Source organism: Catharus ustulatus, chromosome Z (assembly GCF_009819885.2).
Source record: "Catharus ustulatus isolate bCatUst1 chromosome Z, bCatUst1.pri.v2, whole genome shotgun sequence".
Lineage (NCBI taxonomy): Eukaryota > Metazoa > Chordata > Aves > Passeriformes > Turdidae > Catharus > Catharus ustulatus.
Window position 1 is genome coordinate 39,853,372 of NC_046262.2, and position 21,200 is coordinate 39,874,571.

Genomic DNA, 21,200 nt, shown 5'->3' on the forward strand with positions numbered 1-21,200 from the left:
TGTCAAAAGCCTTGCTGAAGCCAAGGCAAACAACATGCACTGTTCTCCCCTCACTGACCCATCCTGCCATGCTGCCACTAAAGCTTATCAGACTGGTCAAGGATGAGTTCCCCTTAGTGAATCCATGGTGACTACTCCTAATGACTGTATTGTCCTCTACACTCCCAGGCATGACTTCCAGAATGAGCTGTTCTGCTCCCTTTTCAGGTATGGAGGTGAGGCTGACAGGATATATCTTTCCAGGTCCTCCTTATTGTCATTTTGGAGATGGCAGTAATGTTGGCTTTCCTCCGGTCAGTGGGCACCTCTCCTGTTCTCCATGATTTTCCACAGATAATGGAGGTTGGCTTAGTGATATCTGCCAGCTGCCTGGACACCCATGGGTGCATCCCATCAGAGCCCATGGATTTCTGGGTGTTAAGTCTCTTTAACCCTGCCCTCTATGACCAGGGCAAAGTCTTCCTTTCTCCAGCCTTCTTCTCTGAGGTCTGGGACTCTTGAGGGCTGGCCTAACCAGTAAAGAGTAATACAATGAAGGCATTCAGTAATTCTGCCTTCTCTGTGTCTTCCATCACCAGGACTCCCATCTGATTCAGCAGATTTCCTCATTTTTCCTAATCTTCCTTTTCCTGCTGGTATACTTGTAAAGGCCTTTTCAGTTGCCCTCCCCAGATTCAATTCCAAGTGGGCCTTGGTTTTCCTCGTCTCATGCCTGCATACTTTGATGATGTTCCTATAGTTCTCCCATAGAGCCTGGCCCTTTTTTCACATTCCAGAAATTTCTTTCTAGAAACTCTGCTCATCCATGAAGATCTACTGTCTGCTTTGCCTGATTTCCTACTCATAGGGCTACACTGGTCTTGAGCTTGGAAGAAGTGATGTTTGAATATTGACCAGATCTCTTGGGCCTCCTTATCTTCTATCTTAGAGCCTTATCCCATGGGATTCTTATAAGTAGGTCTTCGAAGAGGTTGAAGGTGGCTCTCAGGAAGGTCATGCAGGACCTGACTCCCGAAGACAAAGGGCTAATGTGTATGTCTCAAACAGCAATAATCAGATAGTTGTGGAGCCAACCGAAGATTGATGATAATAACAGCCAGTGATTGTTGGTAACACACGCTGCAAGAAAGAACAGGGTGAGGCTGGAGAAGGTGGCCATACAGAAGTAGGGCAGCATTTGTTGTAACTCCTGGAGATAAGGACAACACAACAAACACAGGTATGAGACTGAGAAGGGGGCATGCGTGGACTATAGGAAGGGATAAAGACCGCCCAGGACACCTGAAGAACTCTGACCCATTTCCAGAAAGGTCTGTGCACAATAACTAATTAATTTGGAAAATGAGAAAGTTATCTTCATGGCGGGGAAAAAAGTATCTTCACAAAGTCCAGGCACATGTGCATCCCTGTTGCTGGACTCCCCATCAGCTGGACCCATGCTGGAGCCAGCACACTCTCTCTGTGTCTCTCTTGCCTTCCCCACCCTATTTAATTTACCTCTCTGCCTCCCTCTATCTCTCTCCTTCCCACTCTCTCTCCTTTTGCCCTACCTCTTTATCCAAACCCCACTGCTGTGGGTTTATTCTAGATCAGGGACTAACTTGTATCAATTCTCATGCCAAGCGTGGAATTTACTAATAAAGTTTTGTAAGCTTCTGCACACCATCTAACTTCTGTTGTTCCCTTTGACCACAAGCATCTACAAAACTTGGGTGCTCCCCAGGGACAGAACAACACAGTAACTAGGAAGTGGAATATAACATGTAAAAGGGCAAGCTTTGAACTGAAATAAGAACCTTTCAAAATAAGAGAAAATGGAGGATCAGTGCACAATGCAGAGGACAATAGGTCAACAGAATAGGCATGATTTGGGTGTCACATCCATAGCAATGGTTTATTGTAATTTGTGCTTTGAAAGATATGTGTAAATAACACATGATATTTCCTGTTCTTATGAGAAATTAAATACTCTGGCAATGCTGCAGCCATCTCTATTAATTACCCAAAATATATATAATTCACAGCTTAAAAACACTGTTTCAGACATCATGAGACTTTTATTCTTCTTCGGACTGTCAAGATAAAAAGCATCTGCAAGAAAGCCTCTGACAGAAAATCCAAATAATGGCATTGCAAATATTAATGTGGAAATCCTGTCATGAACAATGCCATCTATGTAATGTCAGATGTAAAGCTTCAGATCAAATGGGGATACTGACATAATTCACTTCCTTTTGTTAATATTATATAAAGCAAGTAGTTTCTGTGTGTCATGGCTCTGTCTCTTATGCACTTGCCCTGCATAAATCAGAATTAAAGGATTTTTACACTTGCCTGCAAGGAGAAATGAAATCTCACTATTTTTCCTGTTCTTGTAAACGGAAACTTTCACTGAGAGATTGGTGGTAAATGCTAGAAGCCACCACTTTAAAAGTAAAGCTTTTCTTGAAGACTGAAAATGGATAAGCAATATCTGATTTGGAAAGTCTTTAGCTGCTCTTCTGGTGTTTCTGTACACAAACAAGGTATTCTTGCACATCATCTGGAGAGCCAACTATGAAAGGAACTCTCTGGTGAATATTCTCAGGTTTCACATCCAACACTGCTTCGGTCCCTGTAGTTGCAATCCCACCTGCCTGCTCAATGATGAAAGCAATAGGGTTGCATTCATAGAGAAGTCGGAGCTAGAAAGAAAGAGGAAACACATGATTGCCTTTGGGGGAAGTTATATCAAAGGACTTGCCAAAACTTAGCATTCCTTTTGTGGTTTTAGAAAATTTTGTACCAATCTTCAATTGACCTAAATAGCAATGTCTTTCAGAGAGCCCCTCCTTCCCTCTCATCTTCTCACCTTTCCTAAAGGCTTCTCTTTGGACGAACAGCGCACTGACCTTACATCCAGGCATCACCACTATCATTTCCAAGCTGACATACAGACGTGCATCACCAGTGAAGCTGTATTTTGTCAAAAATGTCAAAAGTGAGTGTCCCACAGACATCAGCAAAACAGTTTACCCAGCTAATATAACAGTACTGGGAAAGAAAAGACAAAATATCTTCTCATAGAGAGCCTTAATGTGTTTACTGATGGCTTGGGATAATCATGTTATGTTTAGTCAGGATATTTTGGAGTTTGAAACTTGATGCTTCCAGTTTCAAATTACAGGAGTTTATTGCTTCTCTTCAGAAACACAGATAGATATAATTGGCTATCCAGAGAGTGGCTGGAACTTATCCAGATAGTGGCTTTAGAAGGAGCTGCAGTTATTTATTAAAGGCAACATTTCCCTTTTGGTTTGGACTCTAATATCTGTTCACATTTTTTTAAAATGTTACTTCTTGGGCTTAGTGTGTTCTGGTGGAATGCAAACTTATTTAGGACATATGCCAAAAGTTTCTGTGTTTAAATGAACATCAATGATAGCTGGTCAGTACTGAAGAAACATTATTTCTGTAGGTTTATATATGAAGTGTTCATGTACAACAATATTAGCACGTATTTTGTTCAAAATACTCTTGACATGTACAAAAGAGAGAATGTTTTCTGGGCAAAAGGAAGTGTGACAGAATGTGACTGTGTATAGAAACAGAGAAATGGGTTGAACACAGGACTTCACTGCCTGTCACGCCTTTAGGACATTGCAGTAAAACCGTGATATACCACAACTTGAATAGCACTGTATTACCTTCTATCTTATCTTGACAGCCCTCTGACTTGCTACTTCTGGTACAAGGACTCCGTCTCTGAGGCAACATGGGACCAATATCTTTCACTCTTCTTCCTATTGCTTGGCCCAGTTCTGGAAGGTCATGAGCCAGCAAACAGCAGTGGTATCACCATGGAACCACGCCTCAAGTTTCTTGCTGCTAAGCTGTGACTATGCAACTTGAGGAAAGCAGTTGTTCTTCAGGTAGCAGTGCAATTACACCTAGGCATCTTGAGATGGGCTCTATCTTCAGATAGGTTTATAGTTTTCATCTAATAGAGAACTATAAGCCTTAAGTTTATAAAAAATATTATTTAAAATATATCATTTGAAAAGATTTATTTGTTGTCTTGTCCCATAGTGTTTATTGAGCATTTAGTTTTCTTTCTTTAACTTAAGGAAGAATCTGTATGTTTTAGGGCCTACATCCATGTAATTTCATTTACTCTAAAGACTTTTGATTAATTACAGTGACTTTTCAGCTCTCTAACCAAGTGCATAGACTGTCTTTCAGGGGAAAGATGATCAGAAGGGTATTATTCCTCCAATATGTAAAGACACATGTGAAAAGAAGTATATACACCTGCACTCTGAGACTGAAAGAAAACTTATTTGTAATGATAACATGTTTTGCTTCTTCCATTACTCTCTTCACTATGGCAGTTCAAGCCAGAGCAATCCAATAATAAATGTGGGTTAATTCCTGTGGAAACCTCTATTTCTATAAAGTTATGTAAGTACTTTGTTCCTTTGTTCTTCTGTCCTGTTTCCCGTTCTCTCTTTTCAACAATGGTTAGTACAGATTTCAAAACAAAAATTTTAATTTGAAGAGGCCAGTCAGCAAACACACATTTTTCACACACAGCAAATTCCTTTTTTGTCCCTTTCTCATATGGACAATCAGATCCACATCATTTAGTGAGGGCTTTTTGTAGTGGTGTTATGTTTCTTTTTTTTTCCTCATGAGATGCTGATTCAAAAATTTAAATCATTTTTGCCTGAAGAAACATGCAGACATTTTTGGTTGTATATGTTGAAGGTACTTATTTTCCTATTTTTACTTTGAAGACCATTTGGATCTGCTGGTATTTTGGTAAATACAAGCTCACCATGATGGAATCAGTAGTCTTCTCTCCCTAAAGACTGTAGACATTAGGATATTCTGAGACCCCTATGGGAGGCAGAGCAGATTCTTCCATGTACCAGCCATGGATGCAAAAACATTTGAGTAAAAGGGTTTAAGCATGGTGTAGATCAGGAAAAAATTTACTCTTGGAGTCAGAACACTATGTCCAATCTGTTATGTGCTGAGCCAATGATTTCCTAAGGATAACCTGCAGGTTACTGTTGGTCCACAGATCAGCTGTATGACTCTTGTATGAGCTGTATGTTTTAGATCTCCTAAAACATACTTGTTTAGACAGTTGATAGTCAAGGTATCTGAAGCATCAGGAGAGAAGTTAAGGTTGACAATGGTCCATGGCCCATCAGTTTCAAAGCCTGACTGCATTGCACTGTTTTGTCATGGTGCATTTTGTACCAGTGTCCAAAAGAGAAGTCTATTTTCCTAAAATATTGCACGAAACCCACTTTCCACTTTAGTGACCTTTTCTGATGTGCTAGTAGAAGCCCAAGTTTGCAGAGCTGGTGATATAAGCTCAGAGTCATTTAGAAACATAAGTCAAGAAATCCTTTTTTTGTAGCGTTGGACAAAACCCTTTCTGGGGCTCAGCATATCCCACTGGCTGGTGGGATAACTCTAGCTGCCAGTTTAAAGTGCAGAGGTTTTCCTTATATCTTTGTTGCATCTGCCAGCTAGGCACAGGTGTCTCAATGGGTTTCTATGGTACTGAAGTATTATCTTTAGAAAAATTTTAAGTCTATGGTTGCAGTGAAAACCACTTGAATATTTCATAGTATAAAAACCCAGAGGAAGATTTCTGGCCTAAATTGGCAATTGCCTAAATTTCTTTCCTAAATTCGATTGCTGTCCGTCATTTTCATTAATAATTTTTTTCACAGGGAAAATTATTATTTATTTAAACTCTAGTTATACCAGAGGTATTAAGTTGGATAGGTTCATCAGAAAGGAATTAAAATTATATACCTTTCCTTTGGGACTCTTCTGATTAGCAGGATACATGAAGATCCCACCGTACATCAAGGTGCGGTGAACATCAGCTACCATGGAGCCCACGTACCTAGCACCATATGGAGAACTGCCATCCTGAAAAACACAGAGTAAAGCACCACATTTACCAGGCTAGACAACTAGTAGCAAGGCAAAATGTAATTTTGCAATGAAACGGGAGTCAAAGCTGCTTAAATCAATGGCTGCTTATGGGTACTACAAATACCAAAATCAATCCTAAGCTCAGCCTTTTGTAAGATGTGATCATCAACAGGGTCCAAAGACAAGAGTTTAAAGAGTTACTTTCACAGTATGCAAACCAGAGTGCCTGCAATTTAAGTGCAAAATCTGGAATCAAACCCCAGCCTGTGAAAAACCAAGAAACGGAAAACAACTTCACCTTAACAGAAGACAAATGCGAGTTTTCAGTTAAAGTCTGGGAAAGATGTGATTATAGTCTCAAATTACCTTTAAAAGTACAATCAAAATAATAACTTTCATTTGTGGTTTTAAAAAGTAATGAACTGAGTCTTAAGAACAGTTTGTTGAACACTAAGAAAAGCCGTAACATATTAACAAGCAGCCCCTAAACCAGACCCCTAAGGATTGCTTCTATGACATTATCAAATAAGGACTCTGTAAAACACAAGTTTAAAATTTAGTGATGATGATCTGCACAGCTGAATCACCTGTGTACACATCATCTGACAGATTTGGAATGTGCTAGATTCCCTATTCACATGCAGATTATTGACATAATTTGTGTGTACATGGACTGTGTTATGCAAAGGATGTTTTGTGAATTTCCTTCCAACTCAGGATATTCTAAACTCATGAGATGCCACTGACAATTTTAGTTGCCTCTTACCCAGATAGATATTCACCAGCTAGAGACAGAGTGTGGAGACTGTGCTGAGAAAAATGCAGAAGATAAATTCCTCCTTGCTGATAAGGTTATCACTTGAACCACATACTGAAATAAAATTTTTACTTCCCATAGCATACAGCTGTCTGTACAGGAAGAATAAATACTCCTTTTAGTTAGTGAAATGTTATTTCCTGTTTCTCCAGTTTTGTTGCTCATGCATTTTTTTTGCAGATGAGAAAGTTAATAGGTGTTGCATGCATATTGGCATATTGCCCAGGCCTTCTTCTCAAACAAAGTAATGGAGCATAAATGCTAGGCAAATTCATCTCAAGTCCTCAGTAAGCTCTGTGTTTGCTTAATAAGCACTTCTGATTGTTTAGTTGATGCCAATGAGAGAATTGGAGAACCTTCATGTTCCCTTGGTCAGCATCCATGGTGTTTGAGTAAACTTGTGGCTACTCTTCGTTTTACCCCTTCTGCTACTTTTTTTTTCTTGATGCAAATGAACAGAAGTTATCAATAACAGATAGGTGCTATGGGTTTTTTCTTCACATTATTTCATTTCTTTCTTCTTCTGATTTTTGACAGCCCTGTTCTTCCACAGCAGAACAAGACCAGGTTTTTTCTTATATAAATATGATGACCAGGAGAGGGGGAGCAAGAAATTTTTTCTACAGACTAGAACAGCAATACCCTACATCCCTCACTCCACACACAGACATGGTGACAAAAGAATAGTAGTTTTATTAGCTTTTTTACATCACTCGGACACAGCTTGGTTAGTTGACAGAAGAATGCTTCATACTGAGATGTGCTGTTGATGGCAAATTTTTAATGGCATTGCTGAGACAAATCCTTAACCAGGGAGTCTTGATTGCACAGCTCTCATCAGCAGCAAGCTGTGATGAGACTAACTTCTCTTGTGCCTGACTGTAGCAAGCAAAGATAAAAGTGTCATAGCAAAGTGTGACAATGTCCACAGGTGTCCATGGGTGAACTAGTGCCAGAGAGAAGCTAGGGCCTTGCAGCCATTATGGGATGAAGAACCCATTCTGGTGGGGAGTTATAGTAAAATTTGTGCAGATTGACAATTTCTGGCCCAGCAGTGCCCACTAAGCATTGCAGACTGGAGTAAACGTTGCACTACAGGCAACTTTGCAAACAGAAGCTTGCTCTTCAAACTGGTTCAGCAGCAGTGTGATTTTGCCATGCTTAATAAAAAATTAGCTTCACTCTCATACCTGAAGAGTTGTGATTAGATGTATGTTTCCCATTACATGGTAGTAGTAGGAGGCTTAGGTCTGGCCTGCAGAATATCAGCATCTTTCTAATGCTCCTTATTCAGAATTGATGCATTAGGTAAATGGTGATCCACAAGAAACTTTGAGGGTCAGTGCTGCTTTGTAGTCCAAACTGTCTGATCTGGGACACTGCTGTTAGATAGTGAGGTCTCTTTTCTACTCATAAATGGTTGATTTTTAGTGTTTTGTTGCTAATGACAATGATATAGAACATAGGACATGTTGTGGACAACATTGAACCTTTGTTTCTCTGTTTTATATTTAACTTTTCAGTTTTTCGTGGCAATGTCAGAGAGTCCTCGGAACAGTATGTTGACTGAGAACCACCGAAAGGAGTTAACAGAGGTAATATCTAAGGAAGAAAAATGCAAAAAAGTGATAGCTAAAACTGATGCCTGGTCTCTTGGCTTCTAGCAGCCAGAAGAGTATAGGGTAAATGATCTGCCCAAATAAGAAGGTGTTCCTCCATGCCCACATTCATTCCTCCTCAAGTCACAGGCAGGGGATGTCCAGCAGACACACTCACCGCCATTCTTCATGCTGGGGAGAAGGGGACAAAGACTGAATCTGTGAAAATTTCCACCTGGCTCCTCTAGGGAAGGTAGGAACATCACCAATGTGGCTACAGCTGGTTAAGCTTACGATGAGGCCAGGAAGCATGTTTCATGCTACGGAGAAATGGCAAAACCTTTTCTCTTTAGTTCTCCCCACAATGCAAATACAATGTCCTTTCCAAATCAAGGACCTGAGTTATGCTGTTTCCAAAACTCAGGTTCATAACACGCTTCAGATGGGCAGGGCACTTCCTTGTGCTTTGTGGCTGTAACATTTGTGCCTCAGCCCTTCTCATGCAGACAACTGTACATTTCAGAGCACCAAAAAATGTGATTGTTCAGCACAACTGAGAAGATTTCCTGTGCCCTAAATAACCCATGCACTTCTGTGCTGCTTGCTTTAAAGCAACAAAAATATCTGCCAACTTCTGTTGCATTAGACCAAAATTTCAGTAGGTTTTCATGAAATGATGCACAGATTTGAGATAAAATAGTTCTTGCAAATGAGTTTTTTCTGTTATGTCCTAACTTAAGGACTTAGTGAGTCACATGATAAAGCTGTCCTCATTGATCCTGTGGGGAAATTCCTCTGTTTGGTCTTTCCAGTGAGTTTGAAATCTCTTCAATCATTTCCTAGTTGCCTGGGGTTGATGCATTTGTTTAAGAGTTTTACTTTAAACAACACTTTTGTTTTACAAAAACACAAATTAATAAATACAGTTTTAGTGTATTATACTGAATACATAGCTGGGTATAATGTGAGCAGAATGAGAAGCACAGATGTTCTTCACTTTTCCAGCTGGATTAGGTTTCCTTCAGTCTGGGTAATATGAAAAGGAGGGTTTAATATTCAGTCAGTAGTCTCGCAACTATAGCTGATATGGTAAATCCAGATTTTTTAGCTCAGAAGGAAGAGTTTATATTGGCACAATAGTTTAAATGCTAACTCATTATATTTCCCTTTTACAGGACCCCAAGGTTTTTACTGGATCCATTTATTTGAGATAAACCCTACTACTAGTATCCTTGACAATTAATACCTTAAAAATAATCTGACTTTTTGAATAGGAAGAGCTTCAGAAACACTTTCCTGACCAAATTAAGTTCCGAGTGAATCCACATCACCATGTTTCATTATGAATTACTCTTCACATAGCCACACTTTCTAGAGAGCTTCCAGCTTTCCACATTGAGAGCTTGTGTTCTGTTCTAGCATTGATAGGTTAATACAAAACTGTATTTGTCCAAGGAAATTCAGACATGGGATGTCTTTCTCCAAGAAAGTTCATCAGACATGGGATGTCTGTCTTTCACCCACCATACAGTGAAATTGTGCCTCACACCATTTATTTAGGTTTTCTGCCTAGCCTAAGCAGGTTCATGCTCCATATGATGCGAGTAGACCATGCAAGAATGATGCTGCATTTTTCAGATGCAAGAGGGTACAGGAAGGAGAAGGTGATGCCACCCAGATTCCCGCAAACACCTTCTGGGCAGCACATGGAATCTGGCCCTGAATTCCCAGCTGCACATATGACTGAACTGTATATAAAGCTAGAAAATGAGGATATCTCAAATTTGGCATGCACATTTCCAGAGATATGTTGAAAGATTTAGTTCTTCAGCACATTTCCCTTCCCACAAACAAGCTATGATCTTATTTACCAAAGTCTAAGTTATAAAAGATATCAGGATGCCAAAAAATAATGTCCATTACATGCATATCCAGAACGGACCAGCTGGTATGAAAGGGTTACATGGGTCTGAATTCAGGAAGACCTTCAAATCCTTTTCCATCAGCCAGGACTGCATGGAATGCAGTGCTTGCTAGTGCACGGTACATTGGGTACAGTGCTAATATTTTCTTACCTCAGGGAATTTCTTCTTTTGCAAATATTCTGTCATTGCAGGATCAAAATACTTAGCATAACCTTCATTGAGACTGTATACCTTCCCCTTCTTCTTGATTTTAACATCTCTGTCAACCAAAATAAATTCACCAAGACCCTGCAGGACAGGATAAATGAGGTATTAGCAGGCAGCAGAAAATTGTGTTGATTTTCTGTAACAGTTGTCACACTAGACATGGCAGAAATGCTAGCACAGCTTGATCCTTTCACCAGTCTGATGTATAACCTCATAATATTTCAAAAAGAGCAGAAAGCAGAGAATTTGCATTACATTAATGAAAACTTGTCACATTGGTACTATAAACAAAACCTAGTTGGAATAGAGTATCGAAAGAACACCAATCAGCCCTGAAAACAGATGAATCATGAATCTCAGTCCTCAAATCATAAGGCTGCAAATTAAGAAATGACACTCCCTTCTGATTTTTGAACTCTTCTTGCCTTTCTTGTCTAAATATCCTAAAGTGAATGTGGTCAGCTACATGCAGAGCACTTCCTCTCTCAGTTCCATCCACTAGGAATGAGGTTACAAGAAGTTTTGGTAATAATTCATCTCTTTATAGAAAAAAACCCCACAAACCCATAAAAAACAACACTATGTTATTCCCCACGTCTAATTCTGGTTTTAAAAATGAATGATCTTCCTGCATTCCCACAGTAACACTCGTGTTCCTGGGCACTGAAGAGTGGCCCGTGTTCAATTGTACAGGTGGTCTTCCGTTTTCACAAAGTTTTGGGTCTGCACCTTAAGTGACAGCCATAAACCTCCATGGCACTCACGAAATGAAACACCACTTGCCTCGAGCTATCAAAAAAATGGTCCTTGTCTCAGGCTAAACAGTGAACATGCTGATGTTCTTATTATGACAGAAAAATCAAGAATAGATTCCTTTAAGTGAAGACAAAGACACTGTACCAATGAAATTTTCTTAAGTGTTGGTTTGAATGAAGAGGGTTTCAAACACTTAATTGAGAATTTAACTTAATTTCACTACAATTGAGTAGGAAAAAAGCCAAGCAGGTATTGCAACCAACATGTTCATATATTATCAAATATTTGTAAAGAGAAGGTGGGATGCTCCAGGACGTGAAATTGCATAAAGTGGATAGATTACAGAGACAAGGATTAACAAAAACAGGTAGAACCAAGCACAGAAAGCTCTAAAAGATAGTGGCAATGTGATTAACACCATGACTGTACCGGATCAAGCATGAAGCAGTCCACTCCTTGCCCTGTGGAGAGGGCAACCAGTGTAGCACTGCCATACAGGGCATAGCCTGCAGCAACAATTTTGCGTCCAGGCTGTAAAGCATCTTTTTCAGAGGGCTCATCATCTGTTTCCTGAGGAAAAATTACCATTGAACCAAAGGTTAAAATCTGATAATGAACAATAAAACAACATTTCAATAATAATGTGTGACAGATTTCCTTTTTCTGACTATGAAGGCCTTTGAAACAACAAAAACAGAGATTGTTCCTCCCCCACATCCAGGGCAGGTTTGGTACAGGTACATGTACATGTTGGGACAGGATGTTGAGAGTTTGTTATTTTATACATCACGCAATCAATGATACGTGCCACAAAGCTGATCCCTTAGCATTATAGCCCCAGATATAAATTAAGGATCATCAGAAATCTGAGACAGAGCTGAGACACTAATTTTAATGTAACATAAGCTGTCATACTGACAACCCTCAGAGGGAAAAAACTGAGAGAAAATGCAGTAGTTAACACTACAGAAAAAATGCTTCCATAGAACAGAATAAAAGGGTATATGGTGCAACATGATGGAACCAAGTTTGTGTATTGGCCTCTGCTACTGAATGGAGGCATAACCAAAGAGATATAAATATTCACCTATTATATACAAATATTCATCATATTATATATAAAATAACAAACGCATTTGGTTATGTAAAGTGTGCTTGTGTGCAGCTATTCATCTATAACTCTACACAGAACATTCAGGTGGCATTTTACTTCATGCTTTTATTCAATTTCTGACACGTGTATTTTGATTCGGCTTTTGGTTATCACGAAACAACATCTCTAGCGGTGTGCCTCAGCCATGGCTTACAGGAGTTTGTCTGGTGATGTAGGTAAGGAGGACAGCCAACAAGGAAGGCTGGTTCCACCCTTTATCTCCTGCTGCTACACAATGGGTAGGCATTGCTTGATATCAATGCTAACTTAAAAGCCCATCAATCGTGGTTAGTCTGTAGGTATGTTTTGGTGGTGGTCCATGGGGAATTGAAATGAAACACCTCCCTTTTTTCAGGCCATGGATTAGTATTTTATTGTTCCAAACTCAGTCAGCAATTGCACAGGCTTATTTAGATTGAGTCGCAGCTAAATAGAAACAGCAGGTCTAGCATTGAATATCTGGTTGAAAAAAATTAAAACCCATGAAGACTGTCTTGTGTAAGACACAAAATATTTGCTCACCAGGGTCCTGGCAAAGTGTTCCTATATGTCATCGTATGCCAACACAGAAGAAAACTGAGATGTGGGACACTAAAACTACCCCTTTCTTGGTACATGAAGGCAGTAATTTCACATCAAAATGTTTTCATTTTCAGCTGAAAGACTTTGTTACTTAAGTTACTACACTTGCAGTCTTTAACTGTATTTTGTAATTTCTTTATTACTACTTCACCAAGTCCTTCTGTGGAAATAAAAAAATCCACTTGACAACCAGCTCTTCATGGGAGCTGAAATACACCATGTACAAATATATGTGGTACACAGTCCCTTGAAACTACATCAAACTGCTTAATCTGAGAGGTTATAATGCAGATAATGAAGAAAGACTAGTTTAAACTTTTGTCTGCATATTTCAGAGCTTTGAATATTGACTAATAGTAGCTAATTTGCAAAACAGTCCTAACAGTACCAACTATTATGAATGGCCATCTCTTTCAAAAATATACCCCTAGGCACATACATCTCATCATTAAAAGTAATGGTTGTCTATAGCAGAATAATTATTTGCAGCATCAAATGTAGAATTAAACATTCATTTAGACAGTCAGTTTCAATGATATTATGGTTGTCATAGCTTTTGGAATGTTCTTTTCATGAAAGAAAAAATAATTTGGCATAAATAAAGTGGTTTGTCTTCTAGAATTCTGTGTATATACAATACATGTAATTTTGGATTATATATGATATTGTTTTAAAATATATTTTTTTCTGAGATGAGCTTTTCAGACCTATTTCTTAAATGCATTTTCTATGTTAATATGGCTGAGAAACTATATATTTGTTTGCTATTCTGAAAAAAACAGAGGAATTCCTCCCTCAAAGTATAGGCAGCTGGGCTGAATTCACTTGTTTTTTCCTCCTTATTCACAACTCCGTTTTCAAGAGCTAGCTTTCAAAAAGAAGGAGAACAGGTTTGAAACAAACATTTTGTAGAGCTAGTTAAAATGTAAAAAAGCTACAGATCAGCTGATACTTCAATGTTAGGATTGCAGGAGTTTTGTCCTTCCAAGTACCATGTGCTGTTAAACAAATCAGGGAATTTAGCTGGACAGTACACACTGAAAATTGCTGTTTTCTTTCTGGTGCGAAGATGGATTTCCTGTCCATTATATTTTGACTACTATGATGGTAATAGTGAAATACCTTTAGAGGTCTTTATGAAAAGCAATAAAACAGACGGAGTACAAATAATGAGTTATAGTGGCTCTGTCATTACAACACATAATTGGTGTGAAGCTGATGAAACAATGGCTGCAGAGTTTGGCTATAGGGGTACCCTCAGGTGATATCTGAGTTTTGAATTTTTTGTGTTTGTGATTTGCCTGACATCACATGAGGGAATTCTCATCAGCACTGGGAGCAGCACTAAAATGAGTTAATTTTCAGGTCTTCATTTGTATTATCATGTGTTTCATAAGAAGCCATTGTATGTATACTGAATGTTTACACCTTCTCTGTGAGTGACCACATGAAGGGGAGGACATTTTCCTCATGTCACTGAAAGGTAGCAAATAAAATACATCAGAGGCATTGGGCAAAGTTACAAATTAAAACCAGAGTGAAACAAAGCAAGAGAGTTTAATACCATATTTGTGCAGTATGATTTAAGGATTGTAGATTCAGCTCAGTGGCATGAAAACCTGGGAAGAACCCAAGCCAGAAGTATTTATTGTCACCACATCCTGACACTTTGGCAACTGAGAGCCCCTCAGTGGCTGCAGCTGTTGTGGTCCAATCCCCTGCTGATCCTGCAAGGGTCCTCCCCTAGCCACACTTTTCTGGTGTTTCTGATTTTCAACAGCACCACCTGGTCTCACAAAGCACAGGCCAGGTGGAAAATTGCATAAAGCTGAGATAGTATTTATTTCCTCATGGGTTTTTCTAAGAAACTGACACAGTGCTTTTCTGACATGAGGAAATGGTCCCTCCCACTGGGGTGGAATAAACATCTCACTTTCATTCTTTCATACTACCCTTTAGTAACAATCAGTACAACACTTCTTATTTAATAATTTCAAAGGAAAATGCAGCTATTGTCTACTGAAAATACTGGAAGCTGCTGTTGTCGTTTAGAGTATCTTTGGAGAGATAACTGAAAAGGGTGGAGGTCGCTCTGCTTAACACATTAACACATAAGAGCACATTTCACAGATTTCATCCGCACAGATAAGCTCATTTCCCTGCAAAAAGCAAGATACTGCATGGTACTGGAGTGCTCTTTCCAAAATCAAATCCAGGCACCATCTTAGTGTTGTCTGGCCTGCACGGCATCCGTGGTGTGGGTTTGCACTAACCATTAACAGTGTGGACAGCTAAATTCCAGGACTCGGCCTGCCACAACCCTCTTGAGATTGTGCCATAACTATTTGATTCACTAGTAGATGCATATTCTCAACAGTGATAATACTATCACCTACAGGAAGTGTAAAACCCAAGGACTAGCCAGCTGAAAATTATGAGCTAAAAGGTGAGACACTTAAAAAACGTATCTTCATTTCCTTGAAGTGTAGCATCTGAGTCTGCAAAGACTTCTTTGAAGTTGCAAATACTGTAAACTGTTATTTCACAATAGCAATGGCTGAGGGTCTCCCACAGTCATATGACTGTGAGCTCAGGCTTTGGAAAAAACAGCAACTGCTGGGAGATTAGCAAACAAATCACAAGACTTGGCATGACTGTAATTGCTAGTGTTAGTAATTGGCTGCATAGCTGCTGCTCTGCACAGCCCCATGGCAGCAGACACTCTAGCAGAGCCCCATGAATGCAGGTGATTGCTCTCTTCAGCCCCCATCGTGTCCATGCTTATGAACTCCCACCCACGATAGGCACAGCAGCTGGCCAGACATGGTCCAGGGCTGCCAGACTCCACAGAGGGTGTCCAGGAGGACACATACTGCCACTCTTCAGCAGCCAACACTGAGTCAAGCATCACCAAAGGAGCCAAGCAGCTGTCCTGGGGATGAGATCTTTGTGGTGAGGTGCCTTCGTGTGTGGAGGAAAGAAGTGCTGCCACCTAACAATTTCATGGGGCTGGGTGTCCCCTTCCTGTGAATTCAGGAGTCATTTCAGCACACGTGAACATCAAGTGTTTGTCTACTCTTTCTAAGGCTCCCTTTTGCCCAGAGACACCTAATGGACTGTGGAAAGAAACTAGCCAAGGTGATGAACTCAAGACATTTTGTTTTCACTGAGTGAATCGTGCCATCCTCTTACCTTTTTGTAGATAGCAAATATTGTTCCTATTGGTGCCAAGCAGTCTATATTGGATGAACCATCAAGGGGGTCAAAGCACACCACATATTTACCCTAAAACAGAAGCGGCAAGGGAATTATTTAATGATGTTACACCAATCTGTTGTTAATCAACCAATATGTTGTTTCGCATTATTATTTGCTTTTACTCGAAACCTCTCATGTTTTTATGCCTGCATGTAGCCCTCCAAGCATACCTGACAGAGCTGATCAGAGAAGGCTGCCCTGCCGACCCAGCTGGCCCTGCAGCAATACACTGACTCCCCAAGGGCCTGCCAGAAGAATTGGAGAGGACACGCTTCTGCTCAGACAGCACACATAAGATGGTAGAGAGGAGCTGCCCTCTGCTGCCAAGCATTGCAAGAAATTCTTTGGAAGCAAAAGAAGCGACTCATTCCGGAAGCAAGTATCTTCCTCGAATGAATATGGGTTTTTTGCTGCTTTTTGCTGCGAATGAAATGATTTCGCTGTGAGGTTTGAGGACACGAAGGCAGAAAGAAAAAAAATCTTCGGGAAAGGGCAGGTTACATCAGCCTGAACAGTAACTCCCTGTAATACGATCCTCTCCTGGGGAAAGCCTGGTGAAGCAGTCAGGTGTTTCCTTTGGATATGTAACATAAAACTCAGTTCTGCCAGCCTCTCATCTCATTTTATCTCGCTAAATACTAATGTAATCCAAAACTATCATATTGGTGGTCAGGGAATGTAATAGTACACTTTCACCTGGGGTTTGGGACGTGTTAACAAGCTTAAAATAATTATTCTCCCCCCTTCACAAAACTTTAATAATAATTTTACTCTCCGCATCTCTTTTAGCTGTTGAAATCATGCCACCCACTGCCGTTATTAATCAAAACAAGGCAGAAGCGGCGTGAATTTTCTGAATTCCCCCGGGAAGGGTTGTGTTTGGGGGCCAGGGCCAGGTTTCATACTTGAAGCAAGAGTGCCACCTGCTGCTGCCTGAGCCGACACCCACCCCCCAGCGCCGGAGCCGCACAGACCCGCTTGTCTTTCGGGGTGATGATGGCCTCCTTGTTCTCCTCTGTGACCAGGACGCAGGTGCTGTAGGAGGACTGGAGCATATTAATCACCAGGGAGTTGGATAATACATCCAGCTTCTTCACCTCATCACCTGTCACATTCACAGTGCCAGCTATGCCAAACCTACAGAACAGCAAAAAATGTCAAGAAACATGAAGTAGGCCAACATTGCAGGTTTTTAGAAAAAAAGCCCCAAGTCAAGATTGTTCCTTCCTCTTATCTTTCTACACCTTTAGATAATCTTTGGATGAGACAGCTAAAGTGCATCATAGATCTGGTACTGCTGCTAGAAAGTAAAAGCATGTGTTTTGAGGCCTTTTCTGGGTCCTTTTGCTCCTGCGTGGATGCTCTCCAGGCCAGAAGCAGAGCCCACAGCCCAGGTGGCAAGCGCCAGGCTTCCCCAGCAGCCCCATGAAGCAGCTGGCTGCAGTTTTGAGGAAGCAGAAAGTGAAGTGAGAATATTTTCTGCCACTGCCTGCTCAGAGGTCCTTTAACCCACACCCACTCAGTCTCCTGCCAGCCCCAAATCAGGACTTTAAAGACATCCCCAGGGAATTTGCCATATGGAACTGTATCACAGGATCAATGCCTGTTTTATTAAGGGATCCTCAGCTGAGTTAGGATGATGCTTCTTTTCCCTACCTTGATTTTAGCAATATGCTAATAACATAGTATAGCAATATATATGCTTCTGAGACTTCCAGTTGAAGAAGCACTGTTTATTAGACTCAATGTGTATGTACTGGCATCTTAGAAATGTAAAAACAATACAGGGGAAAGATACATCTTTTTTATTCATAAAGGGAAATTAAGAGTGAGGACAGGAGTGGGTGGAGGAAAGAGAGATAAGTGATTAGTCCCTAGGGTGAGGTTTGTCAGTATAGGCCTGACCTGGGAGTGGAGTAGGTCTTTTGTCTTGCCCAAAGCTCAAAGCTACCTGTGCTTTTCAGAAGTATTGAGTGTTTGGGACATTTTACATTTGAGTGCTAAGTTTGAGATTTTGGAAAGGTCCATGATTTTCAGGGAGTGATAAGTACATACTTTCCACTTAGTATGTTTTCAGGCACAATCACAGCTCAGGTCTATGACTTGGAAAATATTCTCCTTCACTTTGGAGATGAAAATTTGTGAAGAATTCATGCTTAGTGGTTTAACAGTAAAGAAGACACTTCAAGTCTCCTATTTGGAGAGGCAAGAAAAATCAGAGCTCTTTAACTGCTCAATTGCAGATGGATGCAAACTACTTTCACAGTGGTTGAAAGTTTACCATGGGTATTCCTGAAATTTCATAGTTAGTTTCTGTAATTTGAATGGTGCAAGTTATTAATTTCTATGTTTGGATACTTCAGTTATTTCTGAGTCAACATCTCAAGCTTTTTGTTTGTAAAAATAAACATTGGATTCTTAATGTAGTGGATGGTTTGGCTTTTTTTTCCTGAAGGGTAAGAAGGATTAGTAGTAGTAGTAGTAGTAGTAGTAGTAGTAGCAGCTGCTTTTCCACCTCTAGCCTATCAAATGGTTTCTCTGCTGTTACAAACTCTTTCAGAGATTGCCTATATAAAGATAAAAATTATGTCAGAGCAACAGTGCCTTCAAGTCAAGGAGGCAAAATAGCTCAGTTTCACCTAGTAAGGACAGAGACAAAGCATAGTTTAAGAGTAAGGGCATAGGTGCCTGATACTGTGGTTCACTTTGAGTATGTCTCATCCCCTCTAGCCACTATGGTCCTATACAGTGAGAGTAATAGTTCTGAGACATTGAATTCACGATTTGCCATGATGATTGAGGACTTGGACCAAATAATCAACAGAAGCACAAAATCCTCCCCAACCTCTAGTGTAACATATTTTGGTGTTTCTACAGAAGTAAAAAACAAAACAAAACAAAACAAAACAAAAAAACCCTGAAAAAATTATAAATGTTGACTTTCACAAATGTATTCCTCGTCTCTTTCATGCATGCAGGTGTAAGTACATACTGAGGCATGTTCAGAAGAATATCTTTCAATACATATCAAGAACTTTCTATTTTAAACACACAACTTTATTAGGGCATTCCATACCTCTCAACTCCTTCAGACAGATCACCATAGATAGACTCAGACTGATGTCTATTGCACTTGTCCATGTGGAACAGCTCAGTACATTCCAGGTTTTGCTAAGGCCATTTTTTATTCCATCTGCGAAAGCACTAGAAGCCAAATCGTTACATTTGTTTTTCCTCCAGGGCCTTTTGAGACTCCCTGCCTGCAACCCTGCATGTGGGGTACTGCTTGAGGAAGGAAAGAGAAATGCACCCAGGTATGGCAGTGTTTGGAGTTTCTCACAGGGCTGTTGTTTTGGATCATTGCTTATACAGCAGACAGGCAGAAAATCAACTTCTCAAGATAAGCCAAGCCCTGATTTGCTCAGTTCAGCAGAGGGCTTGGATGTTAGCAAAAAATATCACATTGAGATACTCTGTATTAAAACATCATGGTATGATTTTCAGCAAATTCACAGATTTAAAAATAATTCAGTATCAACAAGTACAAGAGATAACAAGGTGAGCAGTGCATTGAAGTTCTGTTCTGACTTACATTTTTAGAGTAAAACATTACAGAACAGCAGTTAGTTTATCTTGCACCCAGTATTAAAATGCTAGAGAAAGAGACCTCTCCTGCTTCCTACTCTTGATAATCCAGGCTCTGACCTTACTCAGCTTAAAAAAGACTCTTCCAAGATATTTATGAATTTCTGCTCACTCCCCAGCCTTGCTATGAAAGTAGCTATCTCTCTGCCTCCTCTTCCTCCCTGTAGTGCAAGGTAGGACTCACATGTGGGCAAGGCCTGCCTTTCTGACAGCAGCAGAAATGGCCTTTATGGCAGTCAGCATGGAGTTGAGCAGCTGCGTCAGCTCCCCGGTCGCTCCCTTGACGCGGCGTCCCTTCTCCATAACAAATCGCGTGAGCGTCAGCATATCTGTTTCAAAGGGGCTTTTGTCACTCATTTTTGCTGGCTACCAGAGTTCCTGCCTTCTCAGCGGGACAAGATGCTCTCTTGCTGTGTTGAGATCCTGGGTAGCTGCTGTATTTCGAGGCGAAGCTGTGTTTGGCTGTGTTGCTGGTCAGAATTTATTAAGATGTTTCTGAGACCATGTGATTTGAGTGCTCAGAATAACTGAACCCCAGGCTGGTTTCATGGCTCCACTGGGATGCAGGAAAGGAGCCTGAGACAGGACTACAGTTGAGCAACTACTGCTCTTCTGGTCCCCCCAAGCACTGAAATTAGCTCTGTGCAGATCAAGTTACATATTCTCACTGTACATCAGACTGATTATAATGCAAAACTCTCGCTGGCTGCGTTCGTGGAAATGGCTTTCCTGTAGATCCTGCTCAGCAATAGGCTCAGCTTAGCCAAGGCTATGTTTACAAGGCACAGAAATGAGAGCACAAGGCACCCGTAACCATATGTGCCACTGTGTCCCATAGCACTGTGACTCCAGACAGTGAAGATCCCTTCCCATAAACCCTGTTTTTTCACTCTCTTTTGTCCTCTGCCCTGAAGGAGAGTTTAGAAGATTTAGACATGCGTTTGTTAAGGTGTTTTATGTTGCTAGTTGGTCTGCTGCAGTTCCATTTTAACGATTTAATTCCTGGTCTGGGTTGTTTGTAATATTATAGTGCTTGAATGAATGAGAAGTATTGGTTAGCTGTGGCTTGACTAGTTACAAAGCAATTATGTCTTCAATAATTTACAATAAGGCTTCTGTGATTTGAACACATCAATGGCATAACTCATAAAATGAGATTTTACGTTGGCTTTCATATTGTAGTGCACCATTTAAATAGAGGTATGTCCAAATTTGCAATTTTATGCTGCCAGCAACTCCTTACAAGCAATATCCTTGGAGCACACGATACCAATGTGAAGGCAGACAGAAACTCTCCAAGTAATGTATTAAATTGTGCA

General features: G+C 40.3%; 1 protein-coding gene across 2 annotated transcripts; it reads right to left on the reverse strand.

Moving 5' to 3' along the window:
- Positions 1 to 1,912: 1,912 nt before the first annotated feature.
- On the reverse strand, positions 1,913 to 20,690 carry LOC117010920 (fructose-1,6-bisphosphatase isozyme 2). Of its 2 annotated transcripts, XM_033086013.1 has the most exons (8): positions 20,066 to 20,144; positions 19,313 to 19,440; positions 17,211 to 17,373; positions 16,171 to 16,263; positions 11,673 to 11,813; positions 10,431 to 10,568; positions 5,815 to 5,934; positions 1,913 to 2,684 (listed from the first exon to the last, which is right to left on the reverse strand). In XM_033086013.1, exons 2-8 carry the CDS (start codon positions 19,375 to 19,377, stop codon positions 2,490 to 2,492), a joined length of 915 nt encoding a protein of 304 aa, XP_032941904.1. In that variant the 5' UTR covers positions 19,378 to 19,440; positions 20,066 to 20,144; the 3' UTR covers positions 1,913 to 2,489. The 2 variants fall into 2 exon arrangements, with proteins under 2 accessions (XP_032941904.1, XP_032941903.1); XM_033086012.1 differs by lacking the exon at positions 19,313 to 19,440 and having other exon boundaries at positions 20,066 to 20,690.
- Between the last annotated feature and the right edge of the window lie 510 nt (positions 20,691 to 21,200).